The 21,649-nt window shown below is 41.0% G+C and overlaps 4 protein-coding genes across 7 annotated transcripts; 2 read left to right on the top strand and 2 right to left on the bottom strand.

Moving 5' to 3' along the window:
* Positions 1-372: 372 nt before the first annotated feature.
* scp2b (sterol carrier protein 2b) lies at positions 373-10,254 on the bottom strand. Of its 2 annotated transcripts, none has more exons than XM_044198593.1 (5): positions 10,214-10,254; positions 7,949-8,039; positions 6,551-6,680; positions 6,205-6,284; positions 373-1,023 (listed from the first exon to the last, which is right to left on the bottom strand). In XM_044198593.1, exons 1-5 carry the CDS (start codon positions 10,237-10,239, stop codon positions 928-930), a joined length of 423 nt encoding a protein of 140 aa, XP_044054528.1. In that variant the 5' UTR covers positions 10,240-10,254; the 3' UTR covers positions 373-927. The 2 variants fall into 2 exon arrangements, with proteins under 2 accessions (XP_044054528.1, XP_044054529.1); XM_044198594.1 differs by lacking the exon at positions 10,214-10,254 and adding an exon at positions 8,603-8,759.
* Positions 10,255-11,413: 1,159 nt separating this feature from the next.
* Positions 11,414-15,775, top strand: cpt2 (carnitine palmitoyltransferase 2). 2 transcript variants are annotated; one of them, XM_044198588.1, is made up of 6 exons: positions 11,414-11,635; positions 11,772-12,038; positions 12,366-12,446; positions 12,555-12,661; positions 12,760-14,067; positions 14,753-15,775. In XM_044198588.1, exons 2-6 carry the CDS (start codon positions 11,857-11,859, stop codon positions 15,079-15,081), a joined length of 2,007 nt encoding a protein of 668 aa, XP_044054523.1. In that variant the 5' UTR covers positions 11,414-11,635; positions 11,772-11,856; the 3' UTR covers positions 15,082-15,775. The 2 variants fall into 2 exon arrangements, with proteins under 2 accessions (XP_044054523.1, XP_044054522.1); XM_044198587.1 differs by having other exon boundaries at positions 11,414-12,038.
* A 150-nt stretch (positions 15,776-15,925) lies between these two features.
* magoh (mago homolog, exon junction complex subunit) lies at positions 15,926-17,987 on the bottom strand. Of its 2 annotated transcripts, none has more exons than XM_044198592.1 (5): positions 17,785-17,987; positions 17,370-17,428; positions 16,816-16,926; positions 16,236-16,318; positions 15,926-16,144 (listed from the first exon to the last, which is right to left on the bottom strand). In XM_044198592.1, exons 1-5 carry the CDS (start codon positions 17,873-17,875, stop codon positions 16,045-16,047), a joined length of 444 nt encoding a protein of 147 aa, XP_044054527.1. In that variant the 5' UTR covers positions 17,876-17,987; the 3' UTR covers positions 15,926-16,044. The 2 variants fall into 2 exon arrangements, with proteins under 2 accessions (XP_044054527.1, XP_044054526.1); XM_044198591.1 differs by lacking the exon at positions 17,785-17,987 and adding an exon at positions 17,510-17,644.
* Positions 17,988-18,518: 531 nt separating this feature from the next.
* Positions 18,519-20,692, top strand: aatf (apoptosis antagonizing transcription factor). Its single transcript, XM_044198589.1, has one exon. It carries the CDS (start codon positions 18,617-18,619, stop codon positions 20,315-20,317), a length of 1,701 nt encoding a protein of 566 aa, XP_044054524.1. The 5' UTR covers positions 18,519-18,616; the 3' UTR covers positions 20,318-20,692.
* Positions 20,693-21,649: the final 957 nt, after the last annotated feature.

Genomic DNA, 21,649 nt, shown 5'->3' with positions numbered 1-21,649 from the left:
AAACAGGACCCCTAAACTGTGCAAGAGTCATTTGCGTGTGTTAATATCTTGTGGAGCCAGGAAGACAGTGATCACGTGAGTTTAACGTCTACCCTTTACACTGAATAAACACTGAAGCTTATGTTAGGACATCTGGCCAATATTTCAAATTTAACATCCATAAACCCACCACTACCATTTGATCATAAGTCCAGAAGCCTTCATCTTAAAAAACAGGACCAGCACGTTGTTAGTCTAGTTTTATGTGCCATTTCACAGACAATTTGCTCTGGCTTTTTTGTTTATGTCTATAAAATGATTACATTAAATCAGTGGTATTAGTCAAGGGTGTGTGCTAAATACAATTACTGCTCAAGAAAAACAGACCACCAATGGATGTCGCAGCAAAGAAATTTATTTAGTAGAAATCTTTTAAAGATTCATACATAGCACTGCAGAAAATGACAACCCCTCTGTTAAAACATTGGGCGGCCACAGTGAAAAACATTTCTACGTTGTTGGCTAAAAACCTTAGAGCAAACTGAGACGAGGAGGCACTTAGACTGTTGTGTCCATGATTGTGGAAAATGACATCAATCGGCTCTAGTCAAAACATTTCCAGACATAATACACTCAAAGTAAGTTTTCATTAGCAACAGACTTTGGAAAGTTATTGAAAACTGGATTTAAACTGAATTAGTAGGGAGCACCTGTCTCTACTCCAGTGTACTGACAGTATTATCATGAGAGGGACTTGATTAGAAAATTAATTATCTGTCTATCTATCTTATTCTCCAGTAAGACTGGCAGGGCTGCTGACTAATCCCCTGGTCAGTCAGTGAGGTCGCTAGTAGGAAAAGTGGTTCAGTCCAGTGATGAGATGGTTTCTTTGTGGTTAACTCTTTTCAGTGTTCAGAGGTGTAGTTACAGCTAGCTCCGACGTCTCATCTACAGCTTGGCTTTGCCTGGCTGCAGCTGCAGGCTTTGAAGCTTCATGGCCAGTCCCATGTTCCCTGTGATCTTCAGCTTGCCCTGGAAAAACGCCTGTGAATCAGAGAGGGTGAAAAAACGTCATCCAGACATGTATGAATCTGAAGTTCGGTCTGTATTGGCGAGAACTACATGCTGCTGGTTTTAAGAGTTGCCGTGAGAGATTAACTCAACCCAGGGAAAGTGGGGCAACAGCAACAACAGCTTATGAAATGTCAGGAAACTGCATGGCACACAGACACAGAGTGGGTAGAGTTAGAGAAATGAATGTTTGTGGACAGACCCAACGTTGAGTGCAAAACAATTGAAATGAAAGGGTTAATCAGATCTGGAGGTAATAATCTGAACACTCTGAGTGAGCAGAAATTCTTAGAATATTCAGTTCTCAGAAGGAAAATTAAAGCTTTTTCATGTGAGTTTATGACAGAGATGGAAGAACTGAAATGTCCTGGATAAAGCAGTGGAAAACTCTCTATTGGCGCATGCACAGCTATCCTTCATTACATAAACACGGTGCAGTGACGGCTTTTCTGGGGACTTCTGATACATGTACAGTAATCACTGTAAATGGCCATGGACTGATGGCAGAGAGGTGTGTTCCAACATTACTCTTCCAGTACAAATGACCTTGATGGGCCTCATGAGTCACTGCTTTTTGTTGAAATGAAAAATTATGTATGTGCAAATACTGGAAAAAGAGAAACGGAGATGTTTGTTTTGGCATCAAAAGAGTCAAAACTAAATAGAATTTGCCTCTGAAATCACTATTTTAATACACATTTGGTGGTTCTAGTGAGTATTTCCAGCAGCATGAGGGTGTATGTGGGATTGAGTATGTGTGTTAATGATAATGAAGGAGCATGTCACGCAGTGCAACAGTGTGGCTAATTGATGTTTTTAATAGTTTTTGGACAACAATGGAGCTTTATGGAAGATATATCAGGCTTTGCATACACATACAATACTTGGCAGGATACATTTATTGTAGGTTTTGGTCTTTTAATGGGATTTACTGACAATAAGAAAAACATAATCTTGCCAGCCTTATCCTTTAAGCACTAAGGTTTCTACTGACATGTTAGAGAATATCTGATGCTGAAAGGGGCTGGAACATCTGCTTTTTGTTCTTTTTTTGCAAACAGATCACATTTTGTGTTTCAAAGTCAGCCATGAAATAAATCTCTGCCATTTAATTGTCAGGTCTCTCTCCTGTTGACGCTGCATGCAGGAAATCTCCATTAGGTTTTCACCCTACACAGCAACGACTCTATGGCCTCTAGTCTGAGGGCGGTAAATTTGCGCAGTCAGCCAATAATGACGCAGCACAGTGTTTCCTCTTAGTTTTACCCAGGCGCTAACAAAATATCCTGTTAATATATCACGTCCAACTGGCAAACATACAATGGTGTGAAAAAGTGTTTGCCCCCTTCCTGATTTCTTATTTTTTTGCATGTTTGTCACACTTAAATGTTTCAGATCATCAAACAATTTCAAGATAACACAAGTAAACACAAAATGCAGTTTTTAAATGAAGGTTGTTATTATTAAGGGAAAACAAAATCCAAACCTACATGGCCCTGTGTGAAATAGTGATTGCCCCCTAAACCTAACAACTGGTTGGGCCACCCTTAGCAGCAACAACTGCAATCAAGCGTTTGTGATAACTTGCAATGAGTCTTTTACAGCGCTGTGGAGGAATTTTGGCTCACTCATCTTTGCAGAACTGCCTTTTTAAGGTCATGCCACAGCATCTAATAGGATCCAGGTCAGGACTTTGACTTGGCCACTCCAAAGTCTTCATTTTGTTCTTCTTCAGCCATTCAGAGGTAGACTTGCTGGTGTGTTTTGGATCATTGTCCTGCTGCAGAACCCAAGTTTGCTTTAGCTTGAGGTCCCGAACAGATGGCCGGACATTCTCCTTCAGGAGTTTTTGGTAGACAGCAGAATTCATGGTTCCATTTATCACAGCAAGTCTTCCAGGTCCTGAAGCAGCAAAACAGCCTCAGACCATCACACTACCACCACCATATTTTACTGTTGGTATGATGTTCTTTTTCTGAAATGTGGCGTTGCTTTTACGCCAGATGTAATGGGACACACACCTTCCAAAAAGTTCAACTTTTGTCTCATCAGTCCACGGAGTATTTCCCCCAAAGTCTTGGGGATCATCAAGATGTTTTCTGGCAAAAATGAGACAAGCTTTAATGTTCTTTTTGCTCAGCAGTGGTTTTCGTCTTGGAACTCTGCCATGCAGGCCATTTTTGCCCAGTCCCTTTCTTATGGTGGAGTCATGAACACTGACCTTAACTGAGGCTTGTGAGGCCTGCAGTGCTTTGGATGTTGTTGTGGGGTCTTTTGTGACCCCTTGGATGAGTCGTCGCTGCGCTCCTGGGGTAATTTTGGTCGGCCGGCCACTCCTGGGAAGGTTCACCACTGTTCCATGTTTTCGCCATTTGTGGATAATGGCTCTCACTGTGGTTCGCTGAGTCCCAAAGCTTTAGAAATGGCTTCATAACCTTTTCCAGACTGATAAATCTCAATTATTTTCTTTGTCATTTGTTCCTGAATTTCTTTGGATCTCAGCATGATGTCTAGCTTTTGAAGATCTTTTGGTCTACTTCACTTTGTCAGGCAGGTCCTATTTAAGTGATTTCTTTTTTGAGAACAGGTGTGGCAGTAATCAGGCCTGGGTGTGGCTAGAGAAATTGAACTCAGGTGTGATAAACCACAGTTATGTTTTAACAGGTAGGGGGCAATCACTATTTCACACAGGGCCATGTAGGTTTGGATTTTCCTTTCCCTTAATAATAACAACCTTCATTTAAAAACTGCATTTTGTGTTTACTTGTGTTATCTTTGACTAATATTTAAATTTGTTTGATGATCTGAAATATTTAAGTGTGACAAACATGCAAAAAAATAAGAAATCAGGAAGGGGACAAACACTTTTTCACACTACTGTATCTGTTCCACTTTTTAGGAGAACCGGACACACATGCTGAGGTGTGGGATTAAATAAACTGCAGGAAAAAGCCAGAGCCACTGCACAACTCAATCAGTCCCTACACTAACATTATACTGATGCCATATAAATAAAATACCATAAACACACTATAGAGTATGTTAGGGAAGGCCTAGGCCTTATATAGAGTATAATGAATATGGTTTTAAAGTCACTAGGTATATAACTATAAATATGACAGACAGTGACATTCTATAGCAATATCATAAAAAAAAACGAATGACGCAGTAAATTATACTGACACTGTAAAGTCAATAAACACTATCAAACAGTTTTAAGTCCGTATAGAAATTTTATACAGGAATCAAAATAAACTAAAAAAAAGTCAGGGGTTTTTTTTCAACACAACAGTATTGTCTACGGCGTTGGATATTTGTCCTCAACTACGACCACACATGGTCAGTATAAAACATAAGATCGCTAAAACATAAATAAATAAATAAATAAGATTAACGACATCACCAAGATGTCAACAGCATTCAAGACAATATATAAAAAAATTGTAATATTCTTTTTATTATTTGCCCCAAGCAGAGCATTGATATTTTATTGTTAAAAAAAACTTGTTATTGTTTCTTCCTCTCTTTCTGAATAAATAAGTTGATATATCACATTTACAAAGGGTCTCTCTCTTAACCTTTTTTGGTTTAACTATAGCAGTTATATATAGAGAGAGTGAGAGTAGGGTATGAGACTTGTGCGATAGTGCAACATTTCAAGCTGACAGTGGTTTATAAAAAGGGAAGAATGTATACATGAGTGTATAGACAGTTTTATAAATCAGGATTTTTCTGCTGTTTTCTTTTTTGTTTTGTGCACATGTAACCTTTTAGTGATTAATAACTACAAGATGTTATAAATGAGGCCCCAAATGTACAAGTGTAATCCTGGATTTCCACTGGATCCGGCTGCATCACATTCCGTCTTGTATCTGTATTTCGTGAGTAGTCCTAGTAGCACGCACAGTCCCACAGTCATCTCCTACAACAGCCTACATGAGTCTCACGTTTTACCTGTAAGACTCAAGTTTTAATGTCTTCGTTCATCGTCTGTGTTGTGAAAATATATCAGATTTCCACACAGTCGGAGAACTAAAGTGTGTGTCCTGCTAATAGTTCATTTCTAAAATCCTAGCGCACATCAGAGCATCTCTCCTGATTGGCTGCTACCAGCTCTGTCAGCTGAAGTGTTGGATCACTTTGGACTAGTTTAGCTGATTTCACTGAGTCGCTCTGCCCTCTGTTTCCATCACGGATTTGTAGTAGTAGGTGGTTTTTAGACAAAACTCGGTTTGTAAAAATTTATAGGCTGCCATGCAGTTCCTGCGTTGCTCTGTGTATCTTCCAAAGTAGATACACACAGTATTTTCAGTACATAATTCCCTTTTGTTTCACACTTAAAAGACTAACACTTTGGAAGATACCCACTTGATTTGACAAACTTAGACTGCTGAAACCTTCTATTAGTTTTTGCTGAAGAATGCATTTTTGCACAGACTTAGAATTGTGGATTCTGTTCCCCATCACTTATAGTGGAATCGCTTTAAGAAGGGATCTCTTCGAGGCCAATATGGAGGCATATGGGCATGCGAGTGTTGTTTCAAGACAGACTTGAAAAAATGTGAATCTATCCTTAAAGACAAAGTTAGTGACGAACAAAATGCATCAATATTAACTTTGAGTCAATTAAATATAGGCAGTGATAATATATAGATTCATTAGTGAATTTCACATTTCAAAGACGCGAGCCGCTCTGGCAAAAATAGATCCGGTGCGTAAAGATAACAGAGAGAAGTGAAGAGCTTCATGTGAGCCGCAAGCGAGACACTCGGGTTGTGCAACCAGTGGACGTCGGCACACTCAGAATCAGAATCAGAAATACTTTATTGATCCCCGAGGGGAAACTCTTTGTTACAGCAGCTCGTCTTTACGTCAGTGCACACAGGAGAAAGTACTAGCAAAAAAATATATATAATACAATACACTATAAAAACTATAAAAAACAGGTCAGAAAATAAATTAAGTACCAAGTGGGTATAAGTAGAAAATAAAATAAGTGTGAAGCTGCATCCGGCGGACATTGGGGGCAAGACTGTGATTTAAATACTCCCACACACTTTTGACTTGAGAAGATAAAAAGGTAAATGACATACTTGTGCTACAATACTACATGCAAACGAGTCCACTCAAACCACACTGAAATTGAATACTCACAGTCTGTGGATTCATCTTCCCCGTCATCAAGGCCAACAAGTCTGTATCCGACATGGAAATGGTGCAATCTGCTTTCTTAGCTGCAGGGCAGAGATACAGGAACTAAACGTCATTCAAAAATAGGAGCATACATCAGTGACTTGCAGGTATTTGAATGTATTGTAAAAGGCTAATAAATTCACACACAGATGAAGCAGAAAAGCAGTCTGTGCAGGCCTTGAACTTTAAACTGCATTTCCACCCATAGTTGAATATTAACAAGATTACATGTCACTATAGGTTTCCACTGTCATACGAGGCAACAGAAAGCCCTGATACTGTTTTCCAGGCCCCTGAGTTTAATTACCTGTGTCATTGTGAACACTGCCGTTGCCGTTCTTCACATCCACAAACCAAGTTGCCTCCTGTCCATTTGGTCCATCCTTTACTTTGAAGGCAAACACTCCCCCGATCTTTTTCACAAACTGCTCACCATCCTGTTCAAAGTACACAGATTTTACATACGGTAAACCCTATAGCATCTCTATTACATGTGAATAAAGTTTCCACTAGCTATATTTACAAGCTCATGGCATAGTCACTACAGTTAGTCCCTGTTTTGTTTGTATCATGCACGAGAACAAGGACACACACCCGTGCAGACGCGGCGATACACACACATACTATGGTTTCATGCTATTCCACTGATCTACAGGTGTAAGAAACACTCCAAGAAATGCAGCAATGCACCAGGGAAAGGCAGGGAGGAAGACTGCTAGCAAGAAAACATGGATGTAAACAATACAGGCTTCAAAATGTAGAATACATTTTTAAATTTAAAATGAAAAAAACAGCTTTGCTAATGTTTTATGAGGAACGCCATCCAAATGTAAACCGAAACTTTGTTTTCAAGAAAACTTAACAAGGCACCTTTAAATCTGCAGTCTACACGGGCAACATATTTTAAGCTAACACTCTTCCTCAGGCTACATTAACTTACTCTTTTTATATCATAAACATACAAGTGTTTATGGAGATCACTCTACAGCTGAATATACAGTACATCAAAAAACAAAAAGGTATAATAAGGAATAATCTGCCTAAAAAAATTGGGATCTGAATAAAAACAGAAAAATCCTCTTCCCTCCCAACATTTAACTAATATGGAAATACAAAAGTGGGACAACAGATTCTCTTACTAAAGATAAGCTCATCTAAAATTTTAAATCTGTTTGTCTGATCAGTTCCCTGAGATATCACACTAAACCATGTCTCTAAATATCCAGACTGCTCCCCTGTTGCCATATTCTCATTGATGACAAATCCCATTCATTACATAGACAGCACTGCCAGCGAGCTTGAGATGATTCTGGTATGATTGAGGTCACACAAAGGTAACTGCTTAAAAAAAAGAGTTTTGGAGGAAACCATTCATCTGATTGAGTCCACATAAGCTTGAAATGATTTTTGTGCTATGAATTGAAAGTTTGGGAAGTGATCCAAATGTGCCACCATGAGGCTAAAGGCCCGTACAGCCGTATGGACCAGCCCTAGAAACACTATATATGATGTGACTAGATGGAATGATGTGTCCTTAAGGAAATGTACTGTATATGTGTACTACAGATGAATTAAACCAAAACTATTGCACTGCCTTTTTAAAGGACTATTATAATTAAAGTGTCAGAGAATAAAAACCTGTAAAAAGTGATAATAATAATATAAAGTCACAGGTCTACAATTAACAATATTGTCATGTAATCACCTCCTGGAGCTTCTTGTTGATTTCCTGGAACACAGCATGTGCCTTGAACCCCTCCAGTCCGTCACTAGCACTGGTGTTGATGGCTCGAACCCTTGACGTAGCGAAGGCAAAGGCATGAGAATGAGAAAGTAACATAGCAATAACAGAAAAGTACATGGCTGCCATAGACAAAACAATGACTGATTTAAACATTCAACATTCTTATTTGCATATTCTTGTATATTTGTAGAATACTTATTCTTTTGTATGGATCTCGCCACTGGGGCTCAGTGTGTGTTCACCCTTTTCAATTTCCTGTCACAGCTTGTGAATACCTCACCAACTCTGAGGTCACATTCAACACAAAGCCCACTCAATTCCCACCTAAACTAATGGATCAGGGGTGAATGGAGACTGTGGCCTCCACATTTGACACCTTCACTGCCTGGTTCACAGTCGGTGAATCTAAAGTTAAATCCAGGACGTCACCGTCTTTATGCGACTGCCAGCTAACTGAGGAGAAGCTGCTACCGCACAACCAGTAATGTATCCAACAGGTAGAGTGACTTCAACACACGTTAGCTGTTTGTTTGACATGTCGTAACGTTAGCTAACTTGGGTGTAATGTTAACCGGTCACAATTATACCGTACGATGCTTAGCAGCCCCTTCTTACCTCGGTGTCTGTATTTCAGGCATTTTGCTATAACGTTAGGTGAACAAACAGCGCCGCGGTTAACAGACCAAAAGAACCACCGGTAGCTAGTGCTCTGCTTCCTTGTTTCTTCCTGTTTTCCCGGATCTTCAGACTCGACGTGTCGATGTCAGATAGCCCAGAGTAACTGAGCGTACCGTGAACGGCCCCAAATGTACGACAACACAAGTTCTCCGTTTAAAGGCCCACACAGCTAGCGTTGTTTAGCATGTTTTAGCCCACTCACTCCAACTTACTTTTATTACATAACATACACTAACAATTCTGCAAACCACGCTGATGTGTTTAAGATTTTTATTTTTTTTTTTATGTATTGTTTTCTACCTTTCCTGGCAGCCATTGGTTTCAATTAATCTCAGTGTGGAATGAAAATCAATGAGCAAACTGCTTGAGTCCAGAACAGTAAGCGCCAACACCACAGTCCTTTAATTTTGTGAGGTAAAGTTTTCAAAGAAATCCTGCACTTAAACTGCATGACCACACAATTCTAATGTAGCACAGACTGATAGTAATGTAGACCTGAAGTTCAGGGTGCTGATCTAATTTATGTGCGCATTTCACAGTCAAAAAGGTGTAAGCACTTTTGTGAAAAAAACCCATAAAATACTTCCTATACAGTCTAGTGTATAAGCTATATTGCCCACAGTTATATATATAGCTATAGGCCCTGTTTAAAAAGGTTAAATTAGAAATTGAAATGTTTATAACATAAGGTTTGCATGACTATCCTGACTCCCATGGTTTCAATTTTGCTAAAGCAAGGCTCACCCAAGCATGTACATAAATCTTGCATTACAGTCGTCTGATACAAAAACACGCAACTGTAAATTATTACCACAATGTTCTGTAGAATCATTATAAATGATACAGAAAAGAGTCTCACATGTAACCAGGGAGTGGAGGAGAATCCTCATCTAGTGGCCTTCCTCAGCCGTGACTGTGAGCAGGAGACTGACTCGGATGTGCAAAAGGATTTTTGTCTTTCATTCCTGTTTCTGCACATTTTTATTCCAAATACACACAGACTGATTGTCTGAAGATAATAAGGTATCCTCCGGGCTTCCTGCCAAAGTCTGGGCTACTGTGCCTTTGATTTAAGCATGCTGAGTACTGACTGAGGAATTTGATGATGTTATAGAGAGAGATAAGCAAACATGTCAGCATGTGCATTCAAATTTTGCCGATTGCTACTCCATACATTGATACTCCATACAATTTTAATGTCGGTTGGATACACAAGTTGAAGACAGAGTGACAGATGCATTGTTAGGAATACCTGCTGGATACCATACAATCAGACAGCCAGATAAAGAGACAATTTAAATGTGCAGAGTGCTGTTGTCTATATACTGCAGGCTATGCAAAGAGGGCAGGTCAGCAAATGACACTGCATCTTATGTACACAGCATGAGTGGTGGCAAACATCAGAAAATCTCATCAGTCTAATGGAAGCAGTGAACTATCACCTGCGAAGCTTTTGTAGAGCAGGGAGGTGTGTGTGTGTGTGTGTGTGTGTGTGTGTGTGTGTGTGTGTGTGTGTGTGTGTGTGTGTGTGTGTGTAAGCAAACTCATGCTTGCTTGATCACTCTCTCACCCATCACAAATGATAGGCTCAACGTTTGCCAAGCCAAGGGAAGCCAGCGGATACTGTCCTGTTATAAGAGTCTGTCTGGTCTGTTTTTTCACAGCTTGGTGAACTAAAGGCCAGAACAGCCACCAATCAGGAGAACACTGCACTCTGCTGGCCAAAAGACCACATAACAACATGTTAGAAATGTTAAAGTTAAAAGCTAAAGTTCACATTTTTCAGCACAATGCATTAAAACATGTAAATGTTAAGGTTTGAGCCTGTAAATATGCTTTTTAAATGTTATACTGTATGTTTGAGATTTTACATGTGCTATGTTAGCATTGAAAGGCCTATTGGATACTGCCTGAACTCAAAGAATGATATAATTATTACATAAAAATAAACACAACTGAGATGCTATTTATTCCTGTGGAGAAGTAACCTACTGTTGTAGCTCATCTCTAAAAAGGAAGGTGCCCGCCTCTGTAAAATACTTCCCATCTGAGGGCTAATTATGCTTACTGTCAAAATGACCGTGGTTTTTGTGGCTTGCATTTTGAATAATAGTGAATTATTAATCAGATTCAATTAGCGCCCTTTTACACTGGGATGACACAAGATGACACGCAGATAAATGTTTCACATGTGATAAAAATACAATATTTTCAACCATATAATGATGGCAAAATATTATCATATTACTTATCGGCCGGCATATACCCCAATATCAATATGTGCCATAAGCTAATTCTGGCCGATATATTATATTATAGCCGGGCAGATGTATTGGTTGGGCTCTAGTAATGGTTTCATGTCAGTTTTTTTTTTTATTGTAGTGAATTTATTTGTTTAAATACTATTAGTTTTCTTTGTCTTAGTTTGATTTACATTGTAATATTGGAGTTGTGCCTCCTTGTGACTGTGAAATTAGGATGCATGTTTTACTGTTAAAGTCTATGTTATGCCAACATATTTTTTTAATTCACGAAAAAGATGAAAGTACTGCAGTGACGTAGGAAACACATTTGTCATGCACTACTGAAATACAGCTGAGATCTTAGGCTTGTGTGTATATGAATAAACAGAGCAGGTATTTGTTGCAAATAAGTAAAGTAACTCGTGATTCACTGTAGGTTGCTTGTGTTTTCATTTTGTCGTCCACATCTCTGCTGTTGACCAGACTCACACTTCCACATTGCACTCGACATGATCTGCTCGGGTAACTACAGTTAAGTCGTCTAGGTCACGTGACAACTTATTCCGGTTCTACTTCCTGTTGTCAATTCATTTCTTAATTATTTCTTTTTGCTCTAACGTTTCACTTAACTGTTTTTGCAACAAGTCAGGAGTGAATTGTATATGGAGGCACGCATTTTCGCGGGCTAAACGCACCCTGAGTGTCAAACTGAGTCGGAAACAAACAGGTCAGCTAAGGCAATTTGTCAGCTAACTAATGCTAACCTAGTTGCTAATATTAGCTAGTAGCTATCGTATTTACCCTATTTTACACAGTCTATGTATTTACCTAGAATGACAGCTGTGCCACGGATGTCTTTTTAGATTTAGCTTTTGTCCATCAGCTTCAACCGGTGAGCTTCACATCGATAAAACCCCCCAGCAGCTATTCAGTGTGCGAGCTAGCACCATGGCCAATCTGCTGTCAATGCAATGCGCTGTCTCTCTGAGGAAATCTGGAAGCCTCGTTAGTTTAAGAGCTGCGGCTCTGGGCATCGACAAGCGAAACTACAGCAGCCAAAAAGGGTCTTCAACCGAGTATTTGCACCAAAGTGTTGTACCATCGATGCATTACCAGAAGAGTTTACCCAGGTAAGGAGCTAAAGGTGAAATGCAAGTCAAGCAATGTTTTTCACATTAACGTTCCCCTAACTCGTGGCTTTAATTCAACATAACGTTGGGCCAACATGAATCTGAGCTACCTTGGAAATGTCAGGTGGATGTAGGAAGGTGTTCTAAGTTAAAGAAGGTGACCCTTTAAGCTTATGTAGGTGAAGGTGCACAATTGATTTTAGATCGATGACCACTAGGGGGCCGTGACATGATTGACATCTACTGGCATCTAACGTTTACTGGACTGTTGATAGGCTACAGTTTCTCTTTGATTGCTCTGATTACTTAGATTTCTTAATTGTTTAGGCTACCCATACCAAAACTGGAGGATACTATCAAGAAGTATTTGGCTGCCCAGAGGCCTCTGTTGGATGATGACCAGTTCAGGTAAGTTTTCACAAGGAAATCAACCTTTTCATTTCCTTATTTCATACTTACTAATCAATACTAACTATTTAAATCTTAACTGCAGCATTCTTTATTGTGTATCCTTAGAACAACAGAGAAACGTGCGCATGATTTCCAGAATGGTGTGGGGAAACAGCTGCATGAAGAACTGGTTGCTCAGGACAAAAACAATAAGCACACAAGCTACATCTCAGGTGAATTGGCCATTCTGACGATTACCAACCTGAAACTGAGTATCACAAATGCACACAATCACTAATGAATCTGGCTGAATAACTTCTTTTTCTTTCAGGACCATGGTTTGACATGTATCTTTCTGCACGCGACTCTGTGGTGCTGAACTTCAACCCCTTCATGTCCTTCAATCCTGACCCTAAAACAGAGTACAATGACCAGCTTGTGCGGGCGACCAATATGGTGTGTTCAGCAGTACGCTTCATGAAAACCCTGCGAGCTGGATTACTGGAGCCAGAGGTTTTCCACCTCAACCCGGCAAAGAGTAACACAGACGGCTTCAAAAAGTTCATCCGCTGGGTCCCGTCTTCACTGTCTTGGTATGGAGCTTACATGGTGAATGCTTACCCCCTGGACATGTCTCAGTACTTTCGCCTCTTTAACTCAACTCGGATTCCCAAGCGTGGGCGAGATGAGCTCTTCACTGATGAGAAAGGTCGACATCTCCTAGTTATGAGGAAAGGCAACATGTATGTGTTTGACATTGTAGACAGGGATGGGAATTTGACGAAGCCTGCAGAGATCCAGTCCCACTTGAAGTACATTTTGGCCGACCCAACGCCAGCGCCTGCCTATCCTCTCGGGGTCCTGACCAGTGAGAACAGGGATGTGTGGGCCGGGCTGAGGGACAAGCTGATAGCTGCCGGAAACGCAGAGGATTTACGGATTGTTGACAGCGCCCTTTTCTCTCTCTGTCTGGACGATGAAAGCATGAGGGACCATATTCACATCTCCCACAACATGCTGCACGGCAACGGCTGCAACCGGTGGTACGACAAGTCCTTCAGCATCATTCTGACCAAAGACGGACAGGCAGCCATCAATTTTGAGCACTCCTGGGGCGACGGCGTAGCTGTGCTCCGCTTTCAGAACGAGATCTTCAAAGACACAACCGAGCAGCCGCTGGTACACCCGGGCTCTGCCGCCGCCGCCGCTGTGGATTCAGCCTCAGCTGTGCGCAGACTGCAGTTCAACCTGGACAGCGAGCTGGAGAATGGCATCAAACAAGCCAAGGAGAACTTTGATTCAGCTGTATCGAAACTCACCATTGATGCCATGGAGTTCAAGAAAGGCGGGAAGGAACAATTAAAGAAGAGCAAGTTGAGTCCCGATGCTATAGCCCAGCTGGCTTTTCAAATGGGCTTCCTGAGGCAGTATGGGCAGACAGTCGCCACTTACGAGTCGTGTAGCACTGCGGCGTTCAAGCATGGCCGCACAGAGACCATCCGGCCAGCCACCATACACACAAAACAATGCTCACATGCCTTTGTTTTCCAGCCAAGCCAACACAGTGTGGAGCAGCTACAGGCCATGCTCAACGCATGCTCTAAATATCATGGACAGCTCACCAAGGAAGCAGCCATGGGTGTGTATAAGACATTTCTACATGTATTTAAACGATTACAATGAGTGATACCATGAAATATTCAAATTACTGTCCTACAGATATATTTCTGGGGTCTGCTTCTAAAAAAACATGGCCTGATTTATTTATTTTTTACTTGCAGGCATTATACTGTAAGATATCCCTTCCCTGTTGGTACTTTTTATAAGATGCTTTGGTAATTTATGAAGAATGAAGAAAGAATGTCTAGACTGAACTGTTGCAGTTCACCATTGTGCAGTGCCTAAACTAGTTAAGTCTCATCCACAGCATGATCTGACGGCAGAGGCTGAATTCACAGCTTACGATTCAACACTTTGAGTCACTTTATTTGAGACGTAAAACCCTCAAACTGTATCAAAATTCCCATGTTATAGCACTATTTGATCATTTACAACTGGGGTGATTGTTTCACATGTATTGCATATTCAGGGGATAGGGAGCCTATAAAGTCCTGAAAGATATATATTTACTTTATCTTGTGCACACAAAGTGTGTTGATTTGTGCAAGATTAAAATAAGTAATCTTTCCGGACTACAAGGGTTCGAGAAATGAGTGAACATGGAGTGATTTCAGGCAAAACTGTTCTCAAAACACACACACACACACACACACACACACATGCCAGTGGTCATTACTAACCACTTCTTATATTCTTCTCACCAGGCCAAGGTTTTGACCGTCACCTGTTTGCCCTGCGATACCTGGCGAATTCGAAGGGCCAAGCTCTGCACAGCCTGTACGCAGACCCAGCTTACGCTGCCATCAACCACAACATCCTCTCCACCAGCACCCTCACCAGTCCAGCTGTGAACCTCGGAGGCTTTGCCCCGGTGGTGCCTGATGGGTTTGGTGTCGGCTATGGTGTCCATGACGACTGGATCGGCTGCAACGTGTCCAGCTACCCGGCTCGCAACGTCCACGAATTCCTGCAATGTGTTCACAAGTCTTTAGAGGACATTTTCACGGTCCTGGAAGGAAAGCCGCTCAGCTAAGAAACAGCATAGAGAAAAAAAAACTAATAATTAATAAGTAATTTTACAGGGTGAGTGCAGTCATCATTCTCAGCTCCCAAACTGCTGTGATTAACTTCTCTGGGCAAACATGCACAAAGTGAGATGAATAATATATTTAATACCACTCAAAAGAAACAAGGAGAATCGCAGTGCATAAATATCATGTTTTAGGAATTAAATGGTTGGTATAGGTTGGGACTTTAAATGATTTATTTGACAGGCTTTGGATATTATTGTAGGTATAACATGACACCTTGTCAGTTTGAGTGTCATAAAATTTAATGTATAATGAAAATCTAATGCTGGAAAAATTGTTAGCTTTCCACTTTAACCAATTCAATCCACTGGCTTTCCAAGACAGCCATGTCCATTCTGACAGCAGTGTACTGTAGCCTAATGTGAAGTGTTAGCTGTGTACATAATACAGTGACAGCTAAAATTCAGAGTGCTGGTCATATTATTTATGCAGTAGGGCTTTTCAGATGTAGAACTTCTCTGCAATACAGGTTAGAGTATGAAGTCAGATTCTGTGCCTTCTCAAAATGTGAATTTAACAGCATTTTGATTGTCACTGTAATAACTTCTATTTAAAGTGTCATCACTGTTTGTCATTTACAGCCTTATTGATGTGGTTGAATGTATTTTGAAATAAAACTTAATTACATTTGCTCCATTATTTCATAAATGTTTGTGTTGCAAGAACATCCTCCCATTTCAATTGCTATACACTACTAGAATATAATATAAGACTATACAGTTGTCATTGAAAAGTTAACCCTTAGTGTTGATAGCAGCAAAGGATATAAGAGTAGCTTAGACAAAACCGTTTTTCTCACCCTTTATTTAAAATAAAAAACAGTTCCACCAAAAGCAAATGTACAAATGCGGTAGTACAACAACAGAAACATTGGCTAAAGCAATTAAAATGAGCAAAATCCACATTTAGATAGGCTTGATCTTGAAGTGTAGGCCGATGAGACTGAAGACGAGACATTTCAGATCTTGCACCAGGTAGTAGAACACGCGAAGACCTTCAGGGTCCCTGAAACACGGTGCAATTTTAAAAGTTATGCCCTTTAGTCAGTGAGAAATATACAGTATCTACTCTCCCAACTCCTGGATATAGTACTCACTTTGACTGGTTGACGTCAATCAAGGAACCAATTTTGGAAGTTGTGAATGAAATGTGCTCGTCTCCAATGACGATCTCCAGTTCCTGTGAAAATTAGGACAAAAAAAACAGGCAAGTTATTTTTAAGGCTTCAAAAACGTTTGTGGTCAAATTCATCAATGTAGAGCTGATTTACTAAAGTGCCAGACATAAAAATCTTACATGTCAGACTCCATGTGATCAACGATGGAGAATATATATCAATGGGATGACCAAATATTGAAAGGCAGGATGTTCTTCATGTGCTATTAAAATTAGTGACCCTATTTAAAAAATATCAGGCCATAAATGTGGTCACAGCTATCAAAATACATGACCTATGGAGTCACACACACAATACATTATGTGACCATTGCAAAAACGTTTTCTAATAAGGTCACAAAATCTGACCGGTCACAGAATGCAGTGCAACACCAACAGTGTAGGCGCAATGGGCCCTGTACAGGTAAAACAATCAGAACTATATGAAATTACAAAACTGGAGAGAAAATGGGTTAGCATGCTAAATAATCTGGTCAGTGTCTGTGAATGGAGTCACCAACCTGTCTGCCAACTCTGTCAGGGGGCGGCCACAGTGCATCGTCTTCCTTGGTGATCTCACTGTCATCAATGATCCTCTTCAGCTCCTCCATCACACTTTTGTGTACATATGCCTGGGTTGGTACAGAGAAGACAGATGGAGCAGGTTAAACGTATTGCCATATATTCATAAATGTATGGCAATAGGCACATCTCAAATATTGATTAACTTAATATCAAAACAGGAATGAAATGTTATGTGCTGTGTTGTAACGGAGGATGAATCTCTACTTGGTTGACCATCACTATCAAGCCCCCTAATGAATGACAACACCACCCATCTCTCGTTTACATCCAATACTGCAAATAACGTTAAGCACTAACAGCCAAGCCCAAAACCTGGTCACATAATTGATATCTTGGAATTCAGTCGTAGATATTGGGTTTATGTTAACCATTACACAGTGACATTACACTTAAAATTTTACCAAAGAATCCCAAACAGCATGGACTGCCAATGATTCGGTTTTGGAGTACAGCTACTCCGACAGTAACGCGTTTTTAAATCATAAGTTACCTCTTTCCTGATCATGACGTCGTTTTTGTAGTTGCTGTTGTTTGCGTACCTCAGTTTACCTGCAAGAAAATAATCAGTTTGAAGTAGAAATTTGAAACACTGCATCACTTTTAACAAAACGCATGAGTGTGTTGACTTACCATCCCTACAGGCCACATGGCGCTTAAACGATGACAGGATATTATTCAATACATTAATGCATTTATAATAACTATATTTTTGCGATATTAAGTCCATCTTAACATTAGCTATTACCATTTATAATACAGTGGAAACCAAATATAGAATTTGGCGCTAGCAACTCGTTTTGAGTCCGCCGCGGCCTAGCCACTGCCGGGTGGCTAGCGACGTTAGCTCAGACGCAAGAAAGCTAACACTTCTGTATTACCGTAAATTACCGTATAACTGAACTTACCATCAGGTCTGAATTCAAATTCCAGGAATTCATGTCCAAATTTTCCCTTGTGCCCAACATAATATCTCAAATAGAAGTCACTTGTTGACATATTTACTGTCCAGAAAGTACTCTTTCTGGTGATGTCTGAGGAACAAAACTTAGCTAGCAAGAGCAGCCCGGAGCTTCGCCACCCATGTACGCATGCGTAAAGGGTCACGTGTTATATGATACATTGTGCCCCGACGTTTGTCTTTCAGGATTCTGTAAAGGAACTATGAACGTTCTATCCTTGAAATGAAGTCATATGCAGTTTTAGACCCGACATTTCCCCTTTATTTTATTTTTGTATTTAGTCAGTTAACTTTTGGATTCAAACTACCTTATTAATCTGAGTTGAATGTCGTGTTAGAAAGTATAGTCTTATTTTTATTAATGTAGAGTCTAACAACACTCGATCGTTAATGCTATAACTTAATGCAATAACTTTCTGTTTGTAATTCTGTAACAATGTTAATAATTGTGTGCATAGATTCGTTTATTTTCGTCTTTTCAGCTCTAAATGTATTTACTTATTGACTTTTCTGGTTTTGGTCTGATTTTTACAATTCGCCCTAGTTATTATTGTTGGTCTTGAAATGTTATTGTTTCTTCAATAAAGTAGTTAATTGTTAATGCTGGGGCTTGGGTCTGCACATTTCTGCGAAAAAGACAAGGTTCTGCCTGAAAGACGTAACCCAGGGATTAGAAACCTCAGATCGAAGGTTTGTCGCATTTGACCAACGTCATCACTTTCCTCAGCAAGGAACGGTTCTGGCTGTAACGCACGTGTGGTTGTAATAAAGTTGCACCCATGGCGGGCTCATTTTCTCAAGAGCTCGAGGATTTGTTGAATCCTTTGCCTAAATTCGCTGATCCAGAGGATGACGACGACGAGGCCACTAAAGCCAGAGTGAGTGAAAGATTCATCGAGGAGGACGACGACGAAGATGGGGTCGGCCCCAGTGCTCTGCGGAAGCACAACACATCCCTGCTCTCAGAAACCGACAGACGGTATGTGGGGAAGGCAGTCTCCCGTAAACAGCTGCTGATGGATATTGAGGGATCTGGTGAGGAGGAGGAGGAGGAGGATGATGATGATGATGATGATGATGAGGAGGAGGAGGAGGATGATGATGATGAGGAGGGCAGCAAAGAGGAGCTAGAAGATGATGAAGATGATTCTATGGGGGATGAAGAGGCAGATGATGATGATGATGATGAAAATGATTTAGAAGATGAGGAGTTGGTGGGCAGTGATGCTAAACTGGCGCCTAAGACAAAGGGCGCTGTCATGACCTTTCCTCAGGGAGTGGACTTCCACAAACTGACAGAGGGCATGGACGACCTGGGAGTAAGTGAAGATGATGATGACAGTGGCGAGGAGAGCGAAGGCACCGATGAAGATGACGGCTCCGATGACGACGACATGGAAAGCGACGGTGATGTAGACGGCGAGGATGATGGAACTGTCCGCACGTTTTCTCAAGACAAAGTAGACGAGGAGGTTGAGAAAGGGAAGGCCGTGACGAACCAGCTGGCCCTGTGGGACCAACTGCTCGAGGCTCGAATCAAAATCCAGAAAGCTCTGGTGACCGCCAACCAGCTTCCACAGCCGCAGACTTTCCCAGAGTTCAAGAGGAGGGGCGGCGCCGAGCTTGCAGGGGAGCTGAAGAACACCCACAAAGCGTTGAAAGCTCTCCAGAGATCCCTGCTGGAGCTGCACGATCAGCTGCTGTACCAGAATGCAGACACAAGGACCATCGCTCTGGGGAAGACAGGAGCTCAGGGCGAAGACGAGGAGATAAACAGTGATGAAAAGGAGGATGGAGATGGGTCAGCGCAGGAGGGCGGAGCGCCTAAACGGAAACTGGAGACGGCAGAGTACCCGGACTTCATGGCCAAACGTTTCGCCGCCTTCCAGCCTTACCGTAACGCCACGTTGCAAAAGTGGCATGACAAAACCAGACTGACTATGGGCAAAAGCAGCAAGGGTTTCGGGGCGTTCGACAGAAGCATATTGACCCAAGTGGAGCAGGTGCTGATGGACAATGAGAGGCTGGTGCGGCGCACGCAGACCCGACGCTCAGAATACAGAGTCCTGGGGAAAAAAGAGGCCTCTGCTCTCGCCTCCGAGACCGTCTTTGCCGAGGGAGAGGAGGCGGAACAACAGCTGAAAGCAAACACACATCTAAAGGACCTGGACGAGGACATATTCGATGATGACGATTTCTACCACCAGCTACTTAGAGAGCTGATTGAGCGCAGGACGAGTGCAGTGGACACCAATGACCAGGTGGCTATGGGCAGGCAGTGGCTGGCCATCCAGAAATTGCGCAGCAAGATCAAGAAGAAGGTAGATACCAAAGCCAGCAAGGGGCGTAAAGTCAGATTCCACATTCACAGTAAGATGGTCAATTTTATGGCTCCTATTGACCACAGCTCAATGAGTGACGAGGCACGCAGCGAACTGTATCGTGGCCTCTTTGGTCAGAACTCCACAGTCAGGGAGTGATGTTAAGCAGGTACTCATGGGGAGCAGATGCCAAAGTGCTAGGATATAAACAGAGCAGTGCCTTTTTTTTCACACTCCCAGGCAGGATGCCAAGCAGCAATTTGGGTTAGGACAGAGACTGGGCCTGCCCCCTCTTCACAGGGGGGGGGGGCAGTGATGGTGCTCTGACTTGACAGAATATGGACTCACAGGACACATACAGTTTTTCAGTATGTGGCGATGCCTAATGACCAATTTGTGATACTAATGCGTGAGTGTTTCCGCCAAAACAAAATGTATAGTGAGTGTTAATTGGATTTGAAAGAAAACAATGAATGTATCATCCTTTCATGTCACGACTCTATGATTCAAGTAAAGTGTGTACTACAAATTGTATGGCCTGTGTCCCAATTCTATACAACATACCGACTGTATACAGTATACTAATCTGTATGGTGTACTGTTTTTGCAGTTAGTGTAGACAAAATCAACATGCTTTACTGCTTTTTACTAACAGGGAGTGTTACAATAATTAATAATGCACCTGCTAATTAAACTTCACAGAGAGAGAGCAACATTTTTTATTAATTTTTTTTAAACAAAAGTTATTTCTTGTTTTGTGATGTTTTCCTGGAGCTACAGTGTTTCACTATGATCCACAATTTGTTAAAAAAAAAAAAAAGGTCCAGTTGTGAGCAGCTCCTTCGTTTCCTTTGTGCATTGCAGCATGGATTTGGGACACGGCTGCAGACTTGTGACATCGCATGCATCGCAGGGCCGTAGCCAGCACTGAGGTCATGAGCCCCAAGTTCCCCTCAACCCCCCTCAGAAAATCTTGACCACACACCAAAAAGGTGGTCTGGAAATTCTCTAAATATTTAATTATTCAGTTAACAGTTAAATTGTATTTTCTGTAATTTTTTTTTTTTCTCAACATGAAGGTCTAAGTGTTGTTTCGCCACACTGCCAGGAATACAATCCTGGTGAAGAGACGTTAATGTATTTTTTTTTTTTTGTTGGCCAAAAATTAGTCTAATTTAAATATATCGATTGAATAGAAATATTGGATGAACTTTTCCACAGCAGACATTTTGACTCGTGGGAAAAATGGTGCTCGGAATTACGGGAATTACTGACACAGTAACTCCCACTTGGTGAAAAGAACTACAGAGGTGTAGGCAAAATGGCTGCAAATGCACCACCACTGGCAGTTACATCAAAATAAAATCCCTATATATATATATATATATATATATATATATATATATATATATATATATATATATATATATATGCTGTTTGTATCAGGTTTCGTGTGGTAATGAACCGCTACAATACATAACACAAGAAAAG

This window comes from Siniperca chuatsi, linkage group LG6 (assembly GCF_020085105.1).
Source record: "Siniperca chuatsi isolate FFG_IHB_CAS linkage group LG6, ASM2008510v1, whole genome shotgun sequence".
Lineage (NCBI taxonomy): Eukaryota > Metazoa > Chordata > Actinopteri > Centrarchiformes > Sinipercidae > Siniperca > Siniperca chuatsi.
Note: the sequence above shows the minus strand (reverse complement) of the source record. Positions and strands in the feature narration are given on the sequence as shown.

Coding starts and splice junctions, on each gene's coding strand:
- scp2b (XM_044198593.1), bottom strand. CDS start 10,239: ATGGGTGAGAGAGTGATCAAGCAAGC. Junction 8,040..10,213: donor GAGAGAGTGATCAAGCAAGC/ATGAGTTTGCTT, acceptor CGCTACGTCAAG/GGTTCGAGCCATCAACACCA. Junction 6,285..6,550: donor CAGTGTTCACAATGACACAG/GTAATTAAACTC, acceptor TCTGCCCTGCAG/CTAAGAAAGCAGATTGCACC.
- cpt2 (XM_044198588.1), top strand. CDS start 11,857: ATGGCCAATCTGCTGTCAATGCAATGCGCTGTCTCTCTGAGGAAATCT. Junction 12,039..12,365: donor TACCAGAAGAGTTTACCCAG/GTAAGGAGCTAA, acceptor TTAATTGTTTAG/GCTACCCATACCAAAACTGG. Junction 12,447..12,554: donor TTGGATGATGACCAGTTCAG/GTAAGTTTTCAC, acceptor GTGTATCCTTAG/AACAACAGAGAAACGTGCGC.
- magoh (XM_044198591.1), bottom strand. CDS start 17,627: ATGGTAATAGCTAATGTTAAGATGGACTTAATATCGCAAAAATATAGT. Junction 17,429..17,509: donor CCATGTGGCCTGTAGGGATG/GTAAGTCAACAC, acceptor ATTTTCTTGCAG/GTAAACTGAGGTACGCAAAC. Junction 16,319..16,815: donor CTGACAGAGTTGGCAGACAG/GTTGGTGACTCC, acceptor TAATTTTCACAG/GAACTGGAGATCGTCATTGG.
- aatf (XM_044198589.1), top strand. CDS start 18,617: ATGGCGGGCTCATTTTCTCAAGAGCTCGAGGATTTGTTGAATCCTTTG.